This window comes from Haematobia irritans, chromosome 5 (assembly GCF_050003625.1).
Source record: "Haematobia irritans isolate KBUSLIRL chromosome 5, ASM5000362v1, whole genome shotgun sequence".
Classification (NCBI taxonomy): Eukaryota; Metazoa; Arthropoda; class Insecta; order Diptera; family Muscidae; genus Haematobia; species Haematobia irritans.
This window is the reverse complement of record NC_134401.1, coordinates 99,140,412-99,167,549: the sequence shown is the minus strand read 5'-3', so window position 1 is coordinate 99,167,549 and position 27,138 is coordinate 99,140,412. Positions and strand designations below refer to the sequence as shown.

At 35.3% G+C, this 27,138-nt stretch overlaps 2 protein-coding genes across 2 annotated transcripts in view; one reads left to right on the top strand and one right to left on the bottom strand.

The window, feature by feature from the left end:
• Positions 1-27,138, top strand: part of LOC142238146 (uncharacterized) — a 404,035-nt gene that overhangs the window by 292,823 nt on the left and 84,074 nt on the right. The gene's annotated exons all lie outside the window — the stretch shown is intronic.
• LOC142237746 (nose resistant to fluoxetine protein 6-like) overlaps positions 16,263-27,138 on the bottom strand; it is a 41,619-nt gene continuing 30,743 nt past the window's right edge. Inside the window, exons 2-3 of the mRNA XM_075309140.1 lie at positions 17,330-17,589; positions 16,263-16,399 (exon numbers count right to left, since the gene is read on the bottom strand). Coding sequence (XP_075165255.1) covers positions 17,353-17,589 — 237 coding nt within the window. The 3' untranslated portion in view covers positions 16,263-16,399; positions 17,330-17,352. The remainder of the gene's footprint in view (positions 16,400-17,329; positions 17,590-27,138) is intronic.

Below are 27,138 nucleotides of genomic sequence, written 5' to 3'. Positions count from 1 at the left end.
AAAAATTTGTTGATTCAATTAAATTTTTAATTGCATATTTTTTAAAACTCAATTAAAATTTTAATTGGAAAATTTTTCGTGAAATTTTTTTCTGTGTTTGCCACCATCAAATCATCGATTTGAGTGAAGTTGGCTGGGTTTTATTTTGAGCGTGTAAATATAAGTAAATATTTTTCGAAAAATTCAAGAAAATTTATTAGACATAATTATTTTTTTCCTTTATTTAAGAAAATTTTGTAGTGTGAAGGAGTAAATTGAAGTTTAGTGTCATACGAAGTTCAGTATTGACACATTTGTAGTAACATTTACAAATTTGAAGAAAAAATGAATTATTTCTTGAGAAGTGCGAATTTGGTAAATCTCTATGCATCATTTGTGTATAATCTGACATCACGCCGATATTATAAAAATAATTAAATATTTTTCGACAAATTCAAGAAAATTTATTAGACATAATTACATTTTTTTGACTTTAATAATTTAGAAAAAGTTTTTAAAATTATTTGTCTTTACATTTGAAATTGTCTTTACATTTGTTGCCTTTTTGCATCTTGACTACAAAGCAAAGAAGTGTTCAATAATAGAACATGTTTTTCGACACTTTAGTTTAAACCTGTTTTTTACTTAAAACATAGCATAATTTTTACTGGAAGTCGAGTCTGAATTTGGAAATTTATGTTGTCGTTAACACGTTGGTAAAGGACTTTGATAGCATATGAAGAAAACAACTTGAAAAAATGAAAAACAAAAAAATAAAATTCGCTTCCTAGAATCATGTACGTAAAATCCAGATTTAAGAGAATTGTGTCTAAAAGTATCCTCACCTGAATTCTCCGCTTCTTTGGCTCGGAGTCAACAACAAAATGATCAGTTTAAAATTCGGTCTGGCCGAACTTGTTTTTGTTTAGAGTTATTTCAAGATTATTGTGACTTGTATTTAGAGAAATTTCCAACTAGTCTCTAAGAGTTGAAAAGAGTCTAGACGAACTTATCTTTGTAAATATTGCATTAATTAATAAATTAAAAAAACAACAATTGGGATGGACTAACCTTGATCTTGGTCAGGAGATTCATCACGGATTGTCCAATAGATTAGAGAAGCCACTAATACCGGCACCAGTGCTATCACATACTTCATTTTAAATTTAAATATATTTATATTATTTTATGTATTTTGTACAGCGTTGTTAAAGTCATCCGTTGCCCTGAATCTTCAAAAGTTTACTGAAGCTATGAAAGTCTTTCCTTCTCTTGTAGATAAACTGCATGAAATTAAAATGGTGATAATTGATTTTTATGCAAAAAATAATTTGGTTCTTGTTGTGCAAAGGTATTTTATTCGATAACAGGTATTTATTTACTAAGTATTGAATAACAAGTATATACAGCAGTAAGTTCGGCCAGGCCGAATTTTAAATACCCACCACCATGTATCAAATATAACAGTTACCTTTGAAAATTCTTCGTCGTAGCGTCCCTACGGGAAATGGATCAACCACAGAACCGGTACAGGACTAGTCCCTGGTGTGTATGGACCATTCCCAGTTCTGGTCAAAACTTATGGAAGGGACCGGTCACTTTAATATGGGTTTGTCATTGACGGGGTAAATTTACATTTTAGGAAGCGTATTGAACTCATCCCAAAAGGACACGTCCTGGGACAATTTAGCAGGAGCACCCCATAGACAGGTCCTCAGGAACCAGTCTTGGACAAACCGGTACAGGACTAGTCCCTGGTGTGTATGGACCAATCCCAGTTCTGGTCAAAACTTATGGAAGGGACCGGTCACTTTAATATGGGTTTGTCATTGACGGGGTAAATTTACATTTTAGGAAGCGTATTGAACTCATCCCAAAAGGACACGTCCTGGGACAATTTAGCAGGAGCACCCCATAGACAGGTCCTCAGGAACCAGTCTTGGACAAACTCTTAGAAATCTGTTTCAATTTGGGTATCCCAATCGAACCCGAAATGAAAAAAAAAATTGAAATATGTCGAACAATAAGTTATTTTATTCTGATAATTTTAATTCACTAAATGTGATAATGCTTGATACTAAAATATTAGCGAGTACGGAAATAAATAAATTACCACTATTTAAAAGTTGCAACTAACTGGAGCACAGGTCCCAGTTCTTTGATAGGTCCGACAGTGGAAATTTGCTCCAATTTCCCATAGGGGTGTTACTTGATAATATATAGCGGTTTACTTGATAATGTATATAATGATAATATATGTTATAGAAATGATTAAATAATGCCCTGATTTGAAATCTAAAATCTAAAGAGAAGGAAATTTTAAATTCAGTTTCAAGCAACTTTCATGATCAGTGCTCCTTCTATTCCCTCAAGAAGTGAAATTGGTCCAAATGGAGCGATAAAAACTAAATCCGTTACAATTTCAGGCAAATCGGATAAAAACCAAGGAAATCGGTCTATATGGGTGCTATGCCAAAAATATGCACCGATACAGAAAATTCAGCACATATAGTTGTGGTTCTGCAAAAACCTACATAATTTAGAACCTAAATCGGAGGGCGGGTTTATAAGGGGGATATATCAAAATCTATACCGATACACAATTTATTCGGAACGCCTATTTATGTTGGACAAGCTAATTGAATAAAAACTACGGATTCTAGAATCTCAAGAAGTAAAATCGGGAGATCGGGCTATATGGGGGCTATAGCAAACCATAGACCGATACACACCATATTCGGCACTCCTGTTTGTAGTCCTAACATACCTTTACATTCACTGTTGATGGTTTTTCCCTTCTCAAGATAATCGATAAAAATTATTCCATGCGCATCCCAAAAAACAGATGCCATTACTTTGCCAGCGGACTTTTGAGTCTTTCCACGCTTCGGAGACGGTTCACCGGTCGCTTTCCACTCAGCCGACTGTCGATTGGACGGACTCAGGAGTGTAGTGAAGGAGCCATGTTTCATCCATTGTCACATATCGACGGAAAAACTCGGGTATATTACGAGTTAACAGCTGCAAACACCGCTCAGAATCATCAACACGTTGTTGTTTTTGGTCAAATGTGAGCTCGCGCGGTACCCATTTTGCACAGAGCTTCCGCATATCCAAATATTGATGAATGATATGACCAACACGTTCCTTTGATATCTTTAAGGCCTCTGCTATCTCGATCAACTTCATTTTACGGTCATTCAAAATCATTTTGTGGATTTTTTTGATGTTTTCGTCGGTAACCAACTCTTTCGGGCGTCCACTGCGTTCACCGCCCTCTGTGCTCATTTCACCACGCTTGAATTTAGCATACCAATCAATTATTGTTGATTTGCCTGGGGCAGAGTCCGGAAACTCATTATCAAGCCAAGTTTTTGCTTCCGCCGTATTTTATCAAAACACGAAATTCCTTTTTTCCATTTTTTTACAATAACAAAAGTTGCTTCACAAAAGATGCTCTATCTCACAAACTAATTGACTTACAGACGTCAAATTTTGACACGAATCATTTGAAGGTTTGTACTATATAAAAATAACATGCATTTAATACTAGCGACGCCATCTATGTGTCAGACCGGGGACTTATCAGCCAACCTGTTAATGCCAGATGTGCCTATCGTAGTGGATTACACTTTGGCGAGTCCACTTTTCGACAAAAAGTTTGAGTCTCTAATCCCCAACAGTGAGGCGTGGTGAACACAGAACCCGGGGAATAAAGAATATATAGATTTCTACACTGATGGCTCCAAATTGGATGGACAAGTGGGTTTCGGAGTATATTCTAATGATCTGGAACTTCGAATAGCGAATAGATTACCTAATCACTGTAGTGTTTTTCACGCTGAAATATTAGAAATAAGACAGGTGGCGAATTGGCTGAGAAGTTCCAAAAATTGTTGGCATTCATATATACTCAGACAGACAACCTGCAATAAAATGCTTGGACTCTGTGTTCCTCAACTCGAAAACGGCCATCTACTGCCGCAAATCTTTCAATGAGATAGCTGAGCAGAATCTGTTTGTATGCCCCTGGCTACCTGCAAGCTCATGCTGCGTGAGAAGGCTCTTAGGATGGCCAATATTCGATGGGAGAATTGCAAGGGTTGTAACGACACCAAGCAAATATGGCCCCATTTAACCTTAAACCGCACACTAGATATGCTAATGTTCTCGAGACGTCAGGTATCACTCCTGATATCTGCTATAACGGGTCGCTGCCTGATAGGAGATTTTGCAAAAACTATTGGCGCGAAGTATAATGACTATTGAATGAGCTGTCATGATGCGGAGGAAAAGGAATCAATTAAACACCTCTTGTGTGAATGTCCTACATTTTGTGTAAAGCGCAAGCAGATTTTAGGAGCATATAGCTTCAAATTACTGGCGGATCTGGAAAACGTTAACTTAAGCAGTCTGCTAATGTTTTTGGAACAATGTGGTTGGTTCAACAAAGGAAAGTAATTGAGAAGGTTCAGCGGTTAAAACTAGAAGTGCCCATATGTAATAGGTACTTTTGGTTAAAGTGGTATCACAATGGACTGAATAGTCTAAGTGAGCCTGAATCTTAATCGGGCTGCCACTTTAACCTAACCTAACCTTGGACAAGTAAAAAAACTTCATATTAGAGAAATGCGGCTTCTACGCTAACCAAAATTTGCATTCGTATTTTAAGGAAACAAAATTTTTAATTGAAACAAAAATCAATTACACACAAAATTTTTTTTTCTGATTCAATCACGAAATTAATTGATTCAATTAATTTTTTAATTGAAATGTCTTCAATCACAGAAATGATAGTATCAATTAAAAAAATAATTGAAAGTCAATTAAAAAAATAATTGATCCAATTAAAAAATTAATTGATACTATTAATTTTTGTGATTGATTTATGTTTCAATTAAAAAATTTGTTGAACCAATTAAATTTTTAATTGAATATTTTTTTAACTCAATTAAGATTTTAATTGGAAAATTTTTTTTCTGTGTACAAAAATAATAGTATCAATTAATTTTTTAATTGAATTAATTAACTTTTTAATTGACCTTCAATTAATTTTTTAGTTGATACTATCATTTCTGTGGTTGAAGACATTTCAATTAAAAATTAATTGGATCAATTAATTTCGTGATTGAATCAGAAAGAATTTTTTTTGTGTGTAGACATAATTATTTTTTTCCTTTATTTAAGAAAATTTTTTAGTGTGAAGGAACAAATTGAAGTTTAGTGTCATACGAAGTTCAGTACACACAAAAAAAATTCACGAAAATTTTTCCAATTAAAATTTTAATTGAGTTTTAAAAAATATTCAATTAAAAATTTAATTGATTCAACAATTTTTTTAATTGAAACAAAAAATCAATCACAAAAATAATAGTATCAATTAATTTTTTAATTGGATCAATTAACTTTTGAATTGACATTCAATTCATTTTTTAATTGATACTATCATTTCTGTGATTGAAGACATTTCAATTAAAAATTAATTGGATCAATTAATTTCGTGATTGAATCAGAAAAATTTTTTTTTGTGTGTATGGACACGTTTGAAGTTACATATACAAATTTGAAGAAAAAATGAATTATTTCTTGAGAAGTGCGAATTTGGTAAATCTTTATGCTTCATTTGTGTATAATCTGACATCACGCCGATATTACAAAAATAATCATTTTTGTTGTTTTTTTTTGATTTAAGCTTAAAACCATACATTGGCTAAACTACAAGTGTAGCTTAACCAACAGAGGAAAAGAATGTTTGTCAAATTTATTTGGGCAAAGCCCTATAGACTGCAAGATGGTTGGATGAACGGACGTTTCGGAATTACCACATTCCTCATCAGCATCCTCTACTTGCAGCAAAACAATCAACCAATTATCAGAATAAATGCAGGCAGTTCATTAAACCCAACAATAAACCACACTTGAACCTTCCGAAAAAAGGTTTTACATTGATAGCCGGCTTATGCCGAAATAAATTCGTACAAACATCTCTTTTTTCCTTCACACAAAAAAATATTTTCTGATTCAATCACGAAATTAATTGATCCAATTAATTTTTTAATTGAAATGTCTTCAATCACAGAAATGATAGTATCAATTAAAAAATGAACTGAAGGTCAATTAAAAAATTAATTGATTCAATTAAAGAATTAATTGATACTATTAATGTTTGTGATTGATTTTTGTTTCAATTAAAAAATTTGTTGATTCAATTAAATTTTTAATTGAATATTTTTTAAAACTCAATTAAAATTTTAATTGGAAAATTTTTCGTGAAATTTTTTTCTGTGTTTGCCACCATCAAATCATCAATTTGAGTGAAGTTGGCTGGGTTTTATTTTGAGCGTGTAGCATTTGTGGGGTAACATATAGGTCTGGGAGATAAACCGCAGTTACATATTTAAGAAAATTAAGGGGTACATGTCTATGGGTGCTTTGTGTCAATCTGACTATAGCTCATAGTCAATGTTGCCAGGGAAAATGTTCGGTTTACCCTACAAGGACAAAAAAGTTCCCTACTTTGCCATACATTCCCAAACAATTTTCCCTACTATATTTTTCGTTAAAAATTTTACAAAACAAAAATGGTTCTAAGTACTTTATTATCTTAAAACATGAATATGCAACGTATATAACTTAGAATATAAATTTGTATTACCACCACGGTTGCCGCAGTTGGTAGAATTCTACCCAAATTAGTAACCTTTTATGTTAAATCTCTATAAAAATAAAATTTTGGAAAAAGTTTCTATAAACAAATTTTTGTGAGAAATTTTTCTATAGAAATAAAATTTTGACAATAAATTCTATAGAAATAAAATTTTGAGAAAATATTTTATAGAAATAATATTTTGAAAAAAAATTTCTATAGAAATACAATTTTGACAAAATGTTCTATAGAAATAAAATGTTGACAAAATTTTCTACAGGAATAAAGTTTACCACACATTGTTAAAGATCAAGCCTTGCCGGCTTCTAATTTCCTCCTTTAGAGCCACCAAAATGTAAAAACTATTACAAAATGTGTTGAGTGAAAATGTCCTACATTGTGGCCCTACGTCACTACAAGACGCTATATATTAGAAAAACCCTACATATAGGGAATTTCCCCTACTTCTAGCAACACTGGCTGTGTTGATATTGCGCCTACGGAGTTAGTTTGCCACTAATATTGAGCCCATTATTAAAAAAGAGAAAATCGTTAAATTAGTGTGGGTAATATATACAAATTTGTAAAAATCGAGCAATATTCTTATGTAAGAGCTACAAGTACGTATAAGTACGATCGGCTAGTACATCAAAATTTGAAATTTGAGTAACATTGGTTAATAAATAAGAGTACTATGGCCAAATTTGGGAAAATGGAGCGATGCATATATATGGGAGTTATATCTAAACCTGAACCAATTTGCATAATATTTTGCGGGTTTGATTAATACCTCAAAAGGTTACCTTGTGCAAGATTTGAGTAAGATCAGTTAAGAAATGAGGCCTGTATGGTCAAACATAAGGTTATTAGATGCGAATTTTTCAAAATCGGGTGATACATATATAGGAGCTATATCTACATCTAAACCGATTTCGATGAAATTTTGCACATATAGTTAGTACTATAGAGGACTGAATCTAGCAAACTTTTAGTAAGATCGGTTAATAAATAAGGGTTCTATGGCCAAATTTGGGAAAATCGGGCTATACATATATATGGGAGCTATATCTAAATCTGAACCGATTTCGATGATTTTTTGCACATATAGTAAGTGCTACAGAAGACTACATTTAGTCAAATTTGGGTCAGATCGGTTGATAAATAAGGGTTTTATGGCCAAATTTAGAAAAATCGGGCGGTACATATATATGGGAGCTATATCTAAATCTGAACCGATTTCGATGATTTTTTGCACATATAGTAAGTGCTATAGAAGACTACATTTAGCCAAATTTGGGTCAGATCCGTTGATAAATAAGGGTTTTGTGGCCAAATTTGGGAAAATCGGGCGATACATATATATGGGAGCTATATCTAAATCTGAACCGATTTGGATGAAATTTTGCAGACTTGAAGGGCGATGGAAAAGATTACCTTTTGCCAAATAGGGTGACGATGCGTTTGCAAAAACGCGCAACGCGACTCCATTTGTCGAAATCGGGCGATACATATATATGGGAGCTATATCTAAATTTGATCCGATTTCTTCCAAATTCAATAGCGTACGTCCTTGTGCTCAAAAAACTCCCTGTACCAAATTTCATCAAAATCGGTTAATAATTGCGACCGGAATCCTGTGAACAACAAATACATGGACAGCCGGACGGACACCAAGCGCTAGATCGACTCAGGAGGTGATTCTGAGTCGATCGGTATATATTTTATGGGGTCTAAAATCAATATTTCTGGTAGGCACATTTTTTGGCCGATCAAATTTATTATACCCAAACCACTATGTGGTTTAGGGTATAAAAATAAGTAAATATTTTTCGACAAATTCAAGAAAATTTATTAGACATAATTACATTTTTTTGACTTTAATAATTTAGAAAAAGTTTTTAAAATTATTTGTCTTTACATTTGAAATTGTCTTTACATTTGTTGCTTTTTTGCATCTTGACTACAAAGCAAAGAAGTGTTCAATAATAGAACATGTTTTTCGACACTTTAGTTTAAACCTGTTTTTTACTTAAAACATAGCATAATTTTTACTGGAAGTCGAGTCTGAATTTGGAAATTTATGTTGTCGTTAACACGTTGGTAAAGGACTTTGATAGCATATGAAGAAAACAACTTGAAAAAATGAAAAACAAAAAAATAAAATTCGCTTCCTAGAATCATGTACGTAAAATCCAGATTTAAGAGAATTGTGTCTAAAAGTATCCTCACCTGAATTCTCCGCTTCTTTGGCTCGGAGTCAACAACAAAATGATCAGTTTAAAATTCGGTCTGGCCGAACTTGTTTTTGTTTAGAGTTATTTCAAGATTATTGTGACTTGTATTTAGAGAAATTTCCAACTAGTCTCTAAGAGTTGAAAAGAGTCTAGACGAACTTATCTTTGTAAATATTGCATTAATTAATAAATTAAAAAAACAACAATTGGGATGGACTAACCTTGATCTTGGTCAGGAGATTCATCACGGATTGTCCAATAGATTAGAGAAGCCACTAATACCGGCACCAGTGCTATCACATACTTCATTTTAAATTTAAATATATTTATATTATTTTATGTATTTTGTACAGCGTTGTTAAAGTCATCCGTTGCCCTGAATCTTCAAAAGTTTACTGAAGCTATGAAAGTCTTTCCTTCTCTTGTAGATAAACTGCATGAAATTAAAATGGTGATAATTGATTTTTATGCAAAAAATAATTTGGTTCTTGTTGTGCAAAGGTATTTTATTCGATAACAGGTATTTATTTACTAAGTATTGAATAACAAGTATATACAGCAGTAAGTTCGGCCAGGCCGAATTTTAAATACCCACCACCATGTATCAAATATAACAGTTACCTTTGAAAATTCTTCGTCGTAGCGTCCCTACGGGAAATGGATCAACCACAGAACCGGTACAGGACTAGTCCCTGGTGTGTATGGACCATTCCCAGTTCTGGTCAAAACTTATGGAAGGGACCGGTCACTTTAATATGGGTTTGTCATTGACGGGGTAAATTTACATTTTAGGAAGCGTATTGAACTCATCCCAAAAGGACACGTCCTGGGACAATTTAGCAGGAGCACCCCATAGACAGGTCCTCAGGAACCAGTCTTGGACAAACCGGTACAGGACTAGTCCCTGGTGTGTATGGACCAATCCCAGTTCTGGTCAAAACTTATGGAAGGGACCGGTCACTTTAATATGGGTTTGTCATTGACGGGGTAAATTTACATTTTAGGAAGCGTATTGAACTCATCCCAAAAGGACACGTCCTGGGACAATTTAGCAGGAGCACCCCATAGACAGGTCCTCAGGAACCAGTCTTGGACAAACTCTTAGAAATCTGTTTCAATTTGGGTATCCCAATCGAACCCGAAATGAAAAAAAAAATTGAAATATGTCGAACAATAAGTTATTTTATTCTGATAATTTTAATTCACTAAATGTGATAATGCTTGATACTAAAATATTAGCGAGTACGGAAATAAATAAATTACCACTATTTAAAAGTTGCAACTAACTGGAGCACAGGTCCCAGTTCTTTGATAGGTCCGACAGTGGAAATTTGCTCCAATTTCCCATAGGGGTGTTACTTGATAATATATAGCGGTTTACTTGATAATGTATATAATGATAATATATGTTATAGAAATGATTAAATAATGCCCTGATTTGAAATCTAAAATCTAAAGAGAAGGAAATTTTAAATTCAGTTTCAAGCAACTTTCATGATCAGTGCTCCTTCTATTCCCTCAAGAAGTGAAATTGGTCCAAATGGAGCGATAAAAACTAAATCCGTTACAATTTCAGGCAAATCGGATAAAAACCAAGGAAATCGGTCTATATGGGTGCTATGCCAAAAATATGCACCGATACAGAAAATTCAGCACATATAGTTGTGGTTCTGCAAAAACCTACATAATTTAGAACCTAAATCGGAGGGCGGGTTTATAAGGGGGATATATCAAAATCTATACCGATACACAATTTATTCGGAACGCCTATTTATGTTGGACAAGCTAATTGAATAAAAACTACGGATTCTAGAATCTCAAGAAGTAAAATCGGGAGATCGGGCTATATGGGGGCTATAGCAAACCATAGACCGATACACACCATATTCGGCACTCCTGTTTGTAGTCCTAACATACCTTTACATTTCTAGTAAAGTAAAATCAGGAGATGTTTGTGGTTCTAAAATACCTCTAGATTTCGAATTTTAGGCAAATCGGATAAAAAATAAGGTTTCTGGAAGCCCAAGACCTCAAATCGTTGAGTCGGTTTATATGGGGACTATACCAAAACATGGACCTATACACCTCATTTTCGATACTCTTATTTTTGGTCCTAAAATAACTATAAATTTCCAATTTCAGGAAAATCGGATTGAAAATACGGTTTCTAGAAGCCCAAGAAGTAAAATTGGGAGATCGGTCTCTATAGGGGCTATACCAAAAACAGGCACCGATAGGCATCATTTTCGGCACACCCGGCACAAGCCCAAGACCTCAAATCGTTGAGTCGGTTTATATGGGGACTATACCAAAACATGGACCTATACACCTCATTTTCGATACTCTTATTTTTGGTCCTAAAATACCTCTAGGTTTCCAATTTCAGGCAAATCGGATAGAAAATACGGTTTCTAGAAGCCCAAGAAGTAAAATTGGGAGATCGGACTAAAGGGTAATACGGTCAACTTTTGGTCAAGGGAAAACGTGTGTAAATCGGTGAAATCGTTTATTTAAAAAAATCAAATTAAATTTCTTTTTCAAGTTCAATTAGTATAAAATTCAGGAAAAATATTCAGCTAGGCTTTCGCTTTTCCAAATCCGAATTGCCGGGCCTCACGCTTGACACCTGCCATCAGATTTTAAACAGCCACCTTGTCCACCTTCTTCGCCGCAGAAAGCCAGTTTGTCTTAAACTGCTGCTCGTCCTTAGCAGTTTTTTGGTCTTCTTTAGGTTCCGCTTGACAATAGCCCAGTATTTCTCAATTGGGCGGAGCTCTGGCGTGTTGGGAGGGTTCTTGTCCTTGGGAACCACCTGCACGTTGTTGGCGGCGTACCACTCCATGGCCTTTTTACCGTAATGGCAAGATGCCAAATCCGGCCAAACCAGTACGGAACAACCGTGTTTCTTCAGGAAAGGCAGCAGACGTTTATTCAAACACTCTTTCACGTAAATTTCTTGCTTGACAGTCCCGGAAGCTATGAAAATGCTGCTTTTCAAGCCACAGGTACAGATGGCTTGCCAAACCAGATATTTCTTTGCGAACTTTGACAGTTTTATGTGCTTGAAAATATCTGCTACCTTTCCCCTTCCTTTTGCCGTATAAAACTCCTGTCCTGGAAGCTGCTTGTAGTCGGCTTTGACGTAGGTTTCGTCGTCCATTACCACGCAGTCAAACTTCGTCAGCATCGTCGTGTACTGCCTCCGGGATCGCGTTTTGGCCGTCGTATTTTGTTTATCATCGCGATTTGGAGTCACTACCTTCTTGTAAGTCGATAGCCCGGCTCGTTTTTTGGCTCGATGCACGGTTATAGACGATACACCCAGCTTATTTGCGGCATCTCGGAGAGAGAGGTTAGGGTTTCGCTTGAAACTACCGGCAACACTCTTTGTCGTCTCAGCGGCTTCCGGTTTTCGATTTCCCCCGATCCAGACTTCCTGGCTGTCGACAAACGTTCCCCAAACACTTTAATTACATTTGTAACGGATTTGGCAACTTTTAGCGATTTTGCCAGCTTTGCGTGCGAGTAGCTCGGATTTTCGCGATGCGCGAGCAAAATTTTGATACGCTGCTCTTCTTGCTTGGACGGCATTTTGACAACTGTAGAGTGAATTCCAAAATCAAAATAGGAGCAACATTATACACACACACCTTCAAAATGAGGGGTGTTCCGGGGGTTTAAATGCAAAATTGAAAGAAATACGTCAAGTTTATATTGACCAAATTTTGACCGTATCACCCTTTAATTCGATTGTGTATAACAGTCTTTCGTAGAAGTTTCTACGCAATCCATGGTGGAGGGTACATAAGATTCAGCCTGGCCGAACTTACGGCCGTTTATACTTGTTTTTTTGCTAAAATTGTGTTCCACCCTAGTGCATTAGCCAACTTAAATTTTGAGTCTATAGATTTTGTAAAAGTCTATCAAATTCTGTCCAAATCGAGTGATATTTAAATGTATGTATTTGGAACAAACCTTTATATATACACGCACGAAAAAGACTGTTTTTCATATGTTTGGGTATAAACATTATATGTTTGGAACTCAAATTTTTAAACACAATATTTTTGAGTGCAAACATATAATGTTCATAAACTAGCATAATATGTTTGGGACATATATGTTAACATGTTAGAACATATTATGTTTGGGACATAAAATGTTTGTAAATATAATATGCTTGGATTCAAGCATATATTAATTTAGAAATAGCCCATAAACATATATGTGTTTACAAAGAGAGACAAAGTGTATGCTGGAAGTAAAATAATGAAAGTAACCAATTGGCGCATTACAAATATATATACACAAAGAAAATTTCATTAAATATAGGAAAAATACTATGTGTGAATATAAACAAGTATAAATTTACATATTATGAGTAAACATATATATGTTGTGATATAAGACTTCGCCAAAAATTGAATATGCTTAAGTAAAATATTAAAATGAGTATTCGGAGAGAAAATTCATTCGGAACCAAGATAAAATATATTTGAAAAAACAAGTAAGTAAAGTCTAAAGTATATTATACCCTTCCCCCCTATGTAGGCCAACATTTGTGTTACCATCTCAACTACTTCACATTTGCTGGATTCTATATAAAGGAGAAAATTTTTTTACTTCTACAAAATCTCTAGAATTAAAATTTAAATCGGCTAATGCTATCTAGTTAATTGGAGGAAACTTCCACTGAAAATGGGTCTAAAATGTGTAACAGTCTACCATATTTCCCCAACTCTAGTGTACGTTTATATGGGAGCTATATATATATAATCTGAACCGATTTTGACTAAATTTGACATGTATAGTTAGAATGGTAATTCTGCTATCTTTGCGAAATTTCACGTAAATGGGACTATAACTTTGGCCCCCTGGTCATATGAGTGCAAATCGGACGGAAGATATATATGGGAGCCATATCTAAATCTGAACCGATTTCAACCAAATTTGGCACAATTACCGATACTACTAAACGTACTCCTAGTGCGAAATTTGAAGCAAATCACGGCAAAACCCTGGATTTTGAGGCTATATAAGTTCAAATCGGACGAAAGAGATATATGGGAGCTATATCTAAACCTGAATAGATTTTGACCATATTTGGCACATACAATAGTATCGTTAAAAGTACCGCTTGTGCAAAATTTGAAGTAAGTCAGGGCAAAACTCTGGCTTTTGAGACCATATAAGTCCATATCGGGCGAAAAATATATATAAAAGCTATATCTAAATCTGAACCGATTTCAATCGAATTTGGCACGCATAACTATACTACCAATTGTACTCCTTGTGCAAAATTTCAAGCTAATCGGGATAAAACTCTTGCTTCTGGGTCCATATAAGTGCATATCGGGCGAAAGATATATATGGGAGCTATATCTAAATCTGAATCGATTTCAAATAAATTTGGCACGCATATCTACAATGCTAAATCTACTCCCTGTGCAAAATTTCAACCAAATTGGGCCAAAACTCTGGCTTTTAGGACCATATTAGTCCATATCGGGCGAAAGATATATATATGGGAGCTATATCTAAATCTGAACTGATTTCAATCAAATTTTGCACACTTGACTATACGACTAATTGTACTCCTAGTGCAAAATTTCAACCAAATTCGGCCAAAAATCTGGCTTCTGGTGCCATATAAGTCCATATCGGGCGAAAGATATATATGTTAGCTATATCTAACTCTGAACCGATTTCTTCCAAAATCAATAGGGTTATATTCTGACCCAAATTAGGAACATGTGCCAAATTTGAAGGCGATTGGACTTAAATTGCGACCTAGACTTTGATCACAAAAATGTGTTCACAGACAGACGGACGGACGGACGGACGGACAGACGGACATGGTTATATCGACTCAGGGACCCACCCTGAGCATTATTGCCAAAGACAATGTGTCTATCTCGTCTCCTTCTGGGTGTTACACACATATGCACTAACTTAAAATTCCCTGTTCCACAGTGTGGCGCAGGGTATAAAAAGAGGAAATCGGTCAATTAGTTGCGGGTAATAAATCCAAATTTCTGCAAATAGGGCAATAGATTTATGTAAGAGCTAAATGCAAGTCTAAATACGATGGGCTAGTACATCAAAATTTGAAATTTGAATAACATTGGTTAATAAATAAAAGTATTAATGCCAAATTTGGGAAAATCGAGTGATGCAAATATATGGGACCTGTATCTAAATCTGAACCAATTTGTATAATATTTTGCAGGTATGATTGATACCACAGAAGGTCACTTGGTGTAAAATTTGAGTACGATCAGTTAACAAATGAGGCCCCTATGGTCAAAAATAAGGTTATTAGGGCCAAATTTATCAAAATATATCTAAATCTGAACCGATTTCGATGGAATTTCGCACATACAGTTAGAGCTATAGAAGATTACATGTAGCCAAATTGGAGTACGATCGGTTGATAAATAATGGTTTTACGGCCAAATTTGACCAAATCGGGCGATACATATATATGGGAGCTATATCTAAATCTGAATCGATTTCGATGAAATTGCGTACATACAGTTAGAGGTATAGAAGATTATATTTAGCCAAGTTTGAGCAATATCGGTTGAGAAATAGGGGTTTTACGGCCAAATTTGGCAAAATCGGGCGATACATATATATGGGAGCTATATCTAAATCTGAAGAGATTTCGATTATTTTTGGCACATATTGTCAGTAACATAAAAGATTAGAGTAAGCCAAGTTTGAGTAAGATCGCTTAATAAATAAGGTTTTTATGGCCAAATTTGTGAAAATCGGGCGATACATATATATGGGAGCTATATCTAAATCTGAACCGATTTCGATGAAATTTTTAAAGGGTGATGAAAATGTTTACTATGTGCAAAATTTGATAACAATCGGTTTGTAAAAAAGCGCAACGTGACTCCATTTGTCGAAATCGGCCGATACATATATGTGAGCTATATCTAAATTTGATCCGACTTCTTCCAAATTCAATAGCGTTCGTCCTTGTGCCCAAAAAACACCCTGTACCAAATTTCATCCAAATCGGTTAATAATTGCGACCGGAATACTGTGAACAACAAATACATAGACAGACGGACGGACGGACACCAAGCGCTAGATCGACTCAGGAGATGATTCTAAGTCGATCGGTATATATTTTATTGGGTCTAAAGTCAATATTTCTGCTAGGCACATTTTTTGGCCGATCAAACTTATTATACCCTGGCCACTATGTGGTTTAGGGTATAAAAAAGTAAGATTTCATTATGCTGTGGAAAATTTCGATAAATACAATAAAATTTAACTACAAGCAAATAAATTTTTTCCAATAAAAATAAGTAAAATTTAGCGTTAGTTTAACTACGGAATTTTTTTTCTCTGTGGAGTGTGGAAAAAAATGCATATAAAAATCGAAATTAATAGACAATTAAAAATTCGAGCCATTTTATTTAACAAAATTTAACAACGTCGCACTTAAATACTAAATATAGGTATTCATCATATATTTGATTTTTCCCATGTTATTGAATTTTCTTTTGTTCCTTTCGCAAATCTGAAAATGGAAAAATAGTTAAAATTTATTTTAAAAAAATATTTTAGAATTATTAATATTATCCCTATTTAGGTCTACTGTTTCATTAGATGATTAATACGAATTTAATCATAAAACCAGATGTGTACATCCAGTACACACAATAAAAGTGTCTCGTAAATTCAAGAAGATTTTTACAATAATTTATTACAAGAATTTTCCCAAATATTAGTTAATTTTTCGTATCTTCAACGAAAATTAACTACACGAAAGGAAATTTTACAAATTTTAAGTAGCAATCGTTTAGTTCATGGCCTACAAAATACGAAGGAAATTTCTTTAAAAACTGATAGTTAAAAATTCTCTTGTCATACTATAAAACTACTAAAACTACTAGTAAAAAATAAGCACAATTTACTATAAGATTTTTTTGTATGCGAAAATATTTTTTTACGAAAAATGAACTTGAAAGCGGATAGCAATTTCTTACTGGCAATTCCTATAGTTAATAATAATTGGTAGAATCTTTCTCAATGTAATGTAAAAATGTCTATAAATTTAATGACATGTGACATTAAATTTATAGACATTTTTGTCAAAAATGGCATGATAACATTTCATGAAGGTTTTGTTAATTTTAAGTTAAACTTTTCATTGTTATTTAAATCTGATGTGCCTTTACGAATATTGTTCTTAGAGTAAATTGTGAGCAGATGCCACGACTTCTTTGAAAAATTTGTCGACTTTTGGACTGTATATCAGAGAAATGCTTCGTATTTCAAGCACATGAAATGGAGAAAATAACTTAATAAGAAAAAATAATGTAATCCAAATTTTAAGACATTGTGATAATAAGAAATTATCATTTGTTTTCGCAGTTGATACCGGAAGTAAATGAAGATATATTGATTAAATACATGAAATAAAGATATTGACCAAATAAGCAATTACCTGCTTGCTTGCGGCAACCTGTACTAGTGTGGCTTGAGTTTGATTTCGAGAAAAGAGTCAGGACCCCAGTTCCCGTCTTCCTGTTTTTTTGTATCATATTTCTTGGCTATTTTAATTGTTGTGGCATTCTCATTTCTTGGCATTTGCTTTAGATTTATCATTAATGCATCAATTAGTTGGCCAAGAGGATACTCGATCAGTAGACATGCAAAAAATGCCACAATAATTGATAAAAATATGGTAATCATACCTTGGCCATTCTGTAAAACAAGAAATATTGAAAAAAAATGTATGTTATTCATATTGATAGCAGATGGTGATATGATATTGTATAATAATAAGGTTGTATCATATACCAAGGAAGGTATAGACGTCTTTTAATAATTCACAATGTTTTTGTTTATTTGCAGTACGCAGTCATTGCACTCAATTGCGCAGGCAAGTGACTCATTTTTTTTATACCCTCCACCATAGGATGGTGGTATATTAACTTTGTCATTCCATTTGTAACACATCGAAATATTGCTCTAAGACCCCATAAAGTATATATATTCTGGGTCGTGGTGAAATTCTGAGTCGATCTAAGCATGTACGTCCGTCCGTCCGTCCGTCTGTTGAAATCACGCTAACTTCCGAACGAAACAAGCTATCGACTTCAAACTTGGCACAAGTAGTTTTTATTGATGTAGGTCGGATGGTATTGCAAATGGGCCATATCGGTCCACTTTTACGTATAGCCCCCATATAAACGGACCCCCAAATTTCGCTTGCGGAACATCAAAGAGAAGCAAATTTCATCCGATCTGGCTGAAATTTAGTACACGGTGTTAGTATATGGTCTCTAATGACCATGCAATTGGTCCATATCGGTCCATAATTATATATAGCCCCCATATAAACCGATCCTCCGATTTGGCTCGCGGAGCCTTTAAGAGAAGCAAATTTTATCCGATCCGGCTGAAATTTGGTACATGGTGTAAGTATATGGTCTCTAACAGCTATGCATAAATTGGTCCACATCGGTCAATAATTAGATATAGCCCCCATATAAACCGATCCCCCAATTTGGCTTACGGAGACTCTAAGAGCAGAAAATTTCATCCGATCCGGCTGAAATTTAGTACACGGTGTTAGTATATGGTCTCTAATGACCATGCAAAAATTGGTCCACATCGGTCCATAATTATATATAGCCCCCATATAAACCGATCCCCCGATTTGGCTTACGGAGCCTCTAAGAGAAGAAAATTTCATCCGATCCGGCTGAAATTTGGTACATGGTGTTAGTATATGGTGTTAGTATATAGTATATGGTGTTAATATCTAGTATATGGTATCTAACAACGATGCAAAAATTGGTCCACATCGATCCATAATTATATATAGCCCCCATATAAACCGATCCCCAGATTTGGCTTGCGGAGCCTCTAAGATTAGCAAATTTCATTCGATCCGGCTGAAATTTGGTGAATGGTGTCAGCATATGATCTTTAACAACCATGCAAAAATTGGTCCACATCGGTCCATAATTATATATAGCCCCCATATAAACCGATCCCAGATTTGGCTTGCGGAGCCTCTAAGTGATGCAAATTTCATCCGATCCGGCTGAAATTTGGTTTTAAGACTTTATTTCTATAGAAAATTTTATCAAAATTTTGTTTCTATAGAAAATTTTGTTAAAATTTTATTGCTGTAGAAAAGTTTGTAAAAAGTTTATTTCTATTGAAAATTTTTTCAAAATTTTATTTCTATAGAAAATTTTGTCAAAATTGTATTACTACAATAAATATTGTCAAACTGAATTATATACGTATTTAATCAGCCTTTTTTTGTTTAATATATACCCCGTATGGACTATCTTACAATTGAGAAGACGGTGTTAAGAAGTTTTAAGATGCCTTGCCATCGGCAAGTGTTACCGCAACCCAAGTAATTCGATTGTGGATGACAGTCTTTAGTACAAGTTTCTATGCAATCCATGGTGGAGGGTACATAAGATTCGGCCTGGCCGAACTTACGGCCGTATACACTTGTTTTTTTTTTGTTTTTGAAAACGAGAATTGCTGTACAAATCAAAAAAAGTGTGGAAGTATAGAATTTTATATGTTTTTTCAATATTTGGTGTTTCATCAAGAGAACAAAGGAAAGAAAACAAATTAAAGCCAAAATAAAACAAGTAAGGAAAGTCTAAAGTCGGGCGGGGCCGACTATATTATACCCTGCACCACTTTGTAGATCTAAATTTTCGATACCATATCACATCCGTCAAATGTGTTGGGGGCTATATATAAAGGTTTGTCCCAAATACATACATCTAAATACCACTAGATCTGGAGAGAATTTGATAGACTTCTACAAAATCTATAGACACAAAATTTAAGTCGGCTAATACACTAGGGTGGAACACAATGTTAGTAAAAAACAAGAAAGTAAAGTCTAAAGTCGGGCGGGGCCGACTATATTATACCCTTCACCCCTATGTAGGCCAAAATTTGTGTTACCATCTCAACTACTTCATATTTGCTGGAAGCTATATAAAGGAGACAATTTTTTTACTTTTACAAAATCTCTAGAATTAAAATTTAAATCGGCTAACGCTGTCCAGTTAATTGGAGGAAACTTCCATTGAAAATGGGTCTCAAATGTGCAACAGTCTACCATATTTCCCCAACTCTGGTGTATATATAATCTGAACCGATTTTGACTAAATTTGACATGTATAGTTAGAATAATAATTCTGCTATCTATGCGAAATTTCACGTAAATGGGAGTATAACTTTGGCCCCCCTGGTCATATGAGTGCAAATCGGACGGAAGATATATATGGGAGCCATATCTAAATCTGAACCGATTTCAACCAAATTTGGCACAATTACCGATACTACTAAACGCACTCCTAGTGCGAAATTTAAAGCAAATCATGGCAAAACCCTGGATTTTGATGCCATATAAGTTCAAATCGGACAAAATATATATATGGGAGCTATATCTAAATCTGAATCGATTTTGACCATATTTGGCACATACAATAGTATCGTTAAAAGTACCGCTTGTGCAAAATTTGAAGTAAGTCAGAGAAAAACTCTGGCTTTTGAGACCATATAAGTCCAAATCGGGCGAAAGATATATATGTGAGCTATATCTAAATCTGAACCGATTTTAACAAAATTTGACACACTTAACGATACTATTAAACGTACCCCTTGTGCAAAATTTGAAGCAAATCAAGGCAAAACTCTGGCTTTTGTGGCCATATAAGTTCAAATCGGGCGAAAGATATATATGGGAGCTATATCTAAGTTTGAACCGATTTCAATCAAATTTACCAAGCATTGGTAGACTGTCAATTCTACCCTCTGTGCAAAATTTCACGAAGATCGGTAGTAAACTTTGGCCTATGTGGTCATATGAGTCTAAATCGGACGAAAGATATATATGGGAGCTATATCTAAATCTGAACCGATTTTTTCCAAAACTAATAGCGATTGTCTCTGTCCCAAGAAACGGCCCTATGCCAAATTTGAGGACGATCGGACTTAAACTGCGAGCTGTACTTTGTGCACAAAATTACATATACAGACAGACGGACGAACGGACAGACAGACGGACGAACGGACAGACAGACAGACGGACATCGCTAAATCGACTCAGAATTTAATTCTAAGCCGATCGGTATACTAAAAGATGGATCTATGACCACTATTTCTTGGCGTTACATACAAATGCACAAACTTATTATACCCTGTACCACAGTAGTGGTGAAGGGTATAAAAATATGGGAAACATTTAAATCTGAAGCAATTTTAAGGAAACTTCTCAAAAGTTTTTTTATGATTTATCGCTATATATATATGTATTAGAAGTTTAGGAAAATTAGAGTCATTTTTACAACTTTTCGACTAAGCAGTGGCGATTTAACAAGGAAAATGTTGGTATTTTGGCCATTTTTGTCGAAATCAGAAAAACATATATGGGAGCTATATCTAAATCTGAACCGATGTCAACCAAATTTGGCACGCATAGCTACAATGCTAATTCTACTCCCTGTGCAAAATTTCAACTAAATCAGAGTTAAAAATTGGCCTCTGTGATCATATGAGTGTAAATCGGGCGAAAGCTATATATGGGAGTTATATATAAATCTGAACCGATTTCAATTAAATTTGGCACGCATAGCTACAATGCTAAATCTACTCCCTGTGCAAAATTTCAACCAAATTAAGCCAAAACTCTGGCTATTAGAACCATATTAGTCCATATCGGGCGAAAGATATATATGGGAGCTATATCTAAATCTGAACCGATTGCAATCAAATTTTGCACACTTGACTATACGACTAAGTGTTATGTTTGTACAAAATTTCAAGCAAATCGGTATAAAACTCTGGCTGCTGGGTCCATATTAGTGCATATCGGGCGAAAGATATATATGGGAGCTATATCTAAATCTGAACCGATTTCTTCCAAAATCAATAGGGTTAGGTCTCTGACCCAAATTAGGAACACGTGCCAAATTTGAAGGCTATTGGACTTAAATTGCGACCTAGACTTTGATCTTAAAATGTGTTCACAGACAAACGGACGGACGGACAGGCGGACAGACGGACATGGTTTAGCGACTCAGGGACCCACCCTGAGCATTATTGCCAAAGACAACATGTGTCAATATCGTCTCCTTCTGGGTGTTACAAACATATGCACTAACTTATAATACCCTGTTCCACAGTGTGGCGCAGGGTATAACAATCACTCATTTGCAGACGAAAAAGTGTAATCTACGGTGTGCAGACAATCCAAAGCGCTGCGAATTCACGTAGGACGTCTATACCTTTCTTCGTCTATGGATGTATGCCTGAAACAGCTGACTTCTGACTGTTCTCCAAACATTAATTATTTAAAAATCGCAAACAAATCCATTTCAACTTACATATTCGCAATTGTAACAAGAAAAAAAATTTCTTGTTCAATCACGAAATTAATCGATCCTAATAATTTTTTAATTGAAATATATTCAATCACTAAAATGATGGCATCAATTACAGTTTTAATTGGGCATAAAAAAATACTTTATCAAATTTTTTAATTAATTCAACAAAAAAACAAGTATAAACGGCCGTAAGTTCGGCCAGGCCGAATCTTATGTACCCTCCACCATGGATTGCGTAGAAACTTCTTCGAAAGACTGTCATCCACAATCGAATTACCTGGTTTGTGGTATCTTAAATCGTTTTCTAAATTTTGAGTTAGTCCATACGTGGTATACATTAGACAAAAAAAGTATGTGTAGGTAAGTCTACAAATAATTACGAATCGATATGGACTTTTGCACGGTACGTAGGGAGCCAGAATTGAAATATGGAGTCGCTTATATGGGGGCTATATACAATTATTGATATGGATCTGAGGTCTATATATAACTATAGACCGATATGGAGCTAGTTAGGCATGGTTGTTAACGGCCATATACTAGCACAATGTACCAAATTTCAACTGACTCGGATGAAATTTGCTCCTCCAAGAGGCTCCAAAACCAAATCTCGGGATCGGTTTATATGGGGGCTATATGTGATTATGGACTGATATGGACCACTTTTGGCATGGTTGTTAAATATCATATACTACTACCACGTAAAAAATTTCAACCAGATCGGATAAATTTTGCTTCTCCAAAAGGCACCGGAGGTCAAATCTGGGGATCGGTTTATGTGGGTGCTATATATAATTATGGACTGATATGAACCAATTCCTGCATGGTTGTTGGATACCATATACTAACATCACGTACCAAATTTCAACCGAATCGGATGAATTTTGCTCTTCCAAGGGGCTCCGGAGGTCAAATCTGGGGATCGGTTTATATGGGGGCTATATATAATTATGGACCGATTTCGACCAATTTTTGCATGGGAGTTTGAGGCCATATATTAACACCACGTACCAAATTTCAACTGAATCAGATGAATTTTGGTCTTCCAAGAGGCTCCGGCGGTCAAATCTGGTGATCGGTTTATATGGGGGCTATATATAATTATATACCGATGTGGACCAATTTTTGCATGGTTGTTAGATACCATATACTTACACCATGTACCAAATTTCAGCCGGATCGGATGAAATTTGCTTCTCTTAGAGGCCTCGCAAGCCAAATCGGGGGATCGGTTTATATGGGGGCTATATATAATTATGGACCGATGTGAACCATTTTTTGCATGGTTGTTAGAGACCATATACTAACACCATGTACCAAATTTCAGCCGGATCGGATGAAATTTGCTTCTTTTAGAGGCCTCGCAAGCCAAATCGGGGGATCGATTTATATGGGGGCTATATATAATTATGGACCGATTTCGACCAATTTTTGCATGGGAGTTTGAGGCCATATATTAACACCACGTACCAAATTTCAACTGAATCAGATGAATTTTGGTCTTCCAAGAGGCTCCGGCGGTCAAATCTGGTGATCGGTTTATATGGGGGCTATATATAATTATATACCGATGTGGACCAATTTTTGCATGGTTGTTAGATACCATATACTTACACCATGTACCAAATTTCAGCCGGATCGGATGAAATTTGCTTCTCTTAGAGGCCTCGCAAGCCAAATCGGGGGATCGGTTTATATGGGGGCTATATATAATTATGGACCGATGTGAACCATTTTTTGCATGGTTGTTAGAGACCATATACTAACACCATGTTCCAAATTTCAGCCGGATCGGATGAAATTTGCTTCTTTTAGAGGCCTCGCAAGCCAAATCGGGGGATCGGTTTATATGGGGGCTATATATAATTATGGACCGATTTCGACCAATTTTTGCATGGGAGTTTGAGGCCATATATTAACACCACGTACCAAATTTCAACTGAATCAGATGAATTTTGGTCTTCCAAGAGGCTCCGGCGGTCAAATCTGGTGATCGGTTTATATGGGGGCTATATATAATTATATACCGATGTGGACCAATTTTTGCACGGTTTTTAGAGACCATATACTAACACCATGTACCAAATTTCAGCCGGATCGGATGAAATTTGCGTCACTTAGAGGCCTCGCAAGCCAAATCGGGGGATCGGTTTATATGGGGGCTATATATAATTATTGACCGATGTGAACCAATTTTTGCATGGTTGTTAGAGACCATATACTAACAACATGTACTAAATTTCAGCCGGATCGGATGAAATTTGCTTCTCTTAGCGGCCTCGCAAGCCAAATTTGGGGGTCCGTTTATATGGGGGCTATACGTAAAAGTGGACCGATATGGCCCATTTGCAATACCATCCGACCTACATCAATAACAATTACTTGTGCCAAGTTTCAAGTCGATAGCTTGTTTCGTTCGGAAGTTAGCGTGATTTCAACAGACGGTCGGACGGACGGGCGGACGGACATGCTCAGATCGACTCAGAATTTCACCACGACCCAGAATATATATACTTTATGGGGTCTTAGAGCAATATTTCGATGTGTTACAAACGGAATGACAAAGTTAATATACCCCCCATCCTATGGTGGAGGGTATAATAATATAATATTAATTATTTAGTATAAAAAAAAGTAACAATTTTCAATAACTTTTTAACTGACTTACTTCCATTTTCATGTAGCTCCGTTAGGCTTTAACTGCCAGTTAACAGAAAGAAAAATGAAAATATCTTTTCTCCGGTTAACTGTAACTGAAACAAGTATATACGGCCGTAAGTTCGGCCAGGCCGAATCTTATGTACCCTCCACCATGGATTGCGTAGGAACTTCTACTAAAGGCTGTCATCCTCAATCGAATTACTTGGGTTGCGATAACACTTGCCGATGGCAAGGTATCGTAAAACTTTTTAACACTGTCTTCTAAATTGTAAGTTAGCCCATACGGGGTATATATTAAACAAAAAAAGGCCGATTAAATACGTATATAATCTAGTTTGACAAAATTTTCTATAGAAATAAAATTTTGACAAAATTTTCTATAGAAATGAAACCTTGACAAAATTTTCTATAGAAATAAAATTTTGACAAAATTTTCTATAGAAATAAAAATTTGACAAAATTTTCTATAGAAATAAAAACTTGACAAAATTTTCTATAGAAATAAAATGTTGACAAAATTTTCTATGGAAGTAAAATGTTGACAAAATTTTCAATAGCAATACAATTTTGACAAAAATTTCTATAGAAATTGTTAATTGGTTGCGTATACAGACCCAATAATAGTATTGACATGACAAATTTTCTCCACATTCTTGAGGATCTACTCATACCCTATACAGACGTCATTATTTGTGGAGATTTCAACTGCAATATATTGGTTGATCCCTCATTTACTTCTCAGATGTACTCTCTTGGTCTCTTCTGCGCAAATAGTTCACTACCAACACATTTTTCCAACACGACAAGCACACTTCTTGATCTCTTTTTCGTTACCAATTCTCAGAAGATAAGACTTTACGATCAAATATCTGCCCCGTGTTTTTCTAGACATGATCTTATATTCTTATGTTATGAATTTCACTCTCAAAGGACAGATCGGATTTATATGTATAGGGATTTTCGAAATGTAGACCATGAACTTCAAGAGTATGAGATGCGACAAATAGAGTGGGAGGCAACATTCTCAGTCTTCAGAATTTGATTGTCCCAATGAGGACTCGTAAGGTTTCTCCTGTATCTAAGCCATGGTTCAATAATGGTATTAAGGAGGCTATTAAAGCTAGAGACACAGCTTATAATAGATGGAAACGATACAGAACTTTTTCTCTCAGGCAAGATTTTCGATCGAGTAGGAAACAAGTAAATGACATGATTAGGGAAGCAAAGATTGAATATTACCGACATCGTTTTGGTAACGCTCTGGATTCCAAACGGACATGGAAAACTATACGTGATATCGGTATTGGAAAGAAGTCAGATAATCGATTCATTGATGTTGATGTTGAGGAACTAAACTCAAAATTTACTAATGCTCCAGTGGTTCCACTTAACACAAATTTTTATCATTTTAATGTGGACAGAGCTGACCTACAGGATAGTGAATTTGAGTTTTCATGCGTTGACCAGAGGGAAGTTCTCGAGTGTGCTAGACTTGTCAGATCTAATGCTGTTGCGACTGATAATATAGACCCCAGATTCATGCGTTTGCTATTTCCTTTTTTGTTACCATTCATCACATCCATATATAATAGGATAATTACGGAGAGTTCATATCCTGAATCTTGGAAACATTCTAAGGTTATACCCATTCCTAAGTCTCATGGTGAATATCGTCCTATTACGATTCTTGGATTTCTTGCCAAAGTTCTTGAGAAGATTTTGCACAGGCAAATTACCACCCACTTGCAGGACAACGCTCTATTGACCGATGTGCAGTCAGGATTTCGTCCAAAACACAGTTGTACGACTGCACTAGTAAATGTAACGGAGGATATCAGAAGTAATTTGGACAATAATTTGGAAACTCTTTTAGTTCTACTGGATCACTCGAAAGCTTTCGATACAGTTCATCATTCTGTCCTCTGTTCGAAGTTACGGCATTACTTTAAGTTTTCGTCCTCTGCTGCACGTCTTATTCACAGCTATGTTTCATTCAGGACACAAAGTGTCTACACTAATAATGAAGTGTCTTTCCCTCGGCCTATTTCACGGGGGGTTCCACAGGGATCAATACTAGGACCGCTGCTGTTCACTATGTATACAAACGATCTCCCACTGAATATTAGACACTGTCAGATACACATGTATGCGGACGATGTCCAGCTCTATATTGGCTACAATGCGGGAAATGTTGAGGAGACTATTGTCATGGTAAATG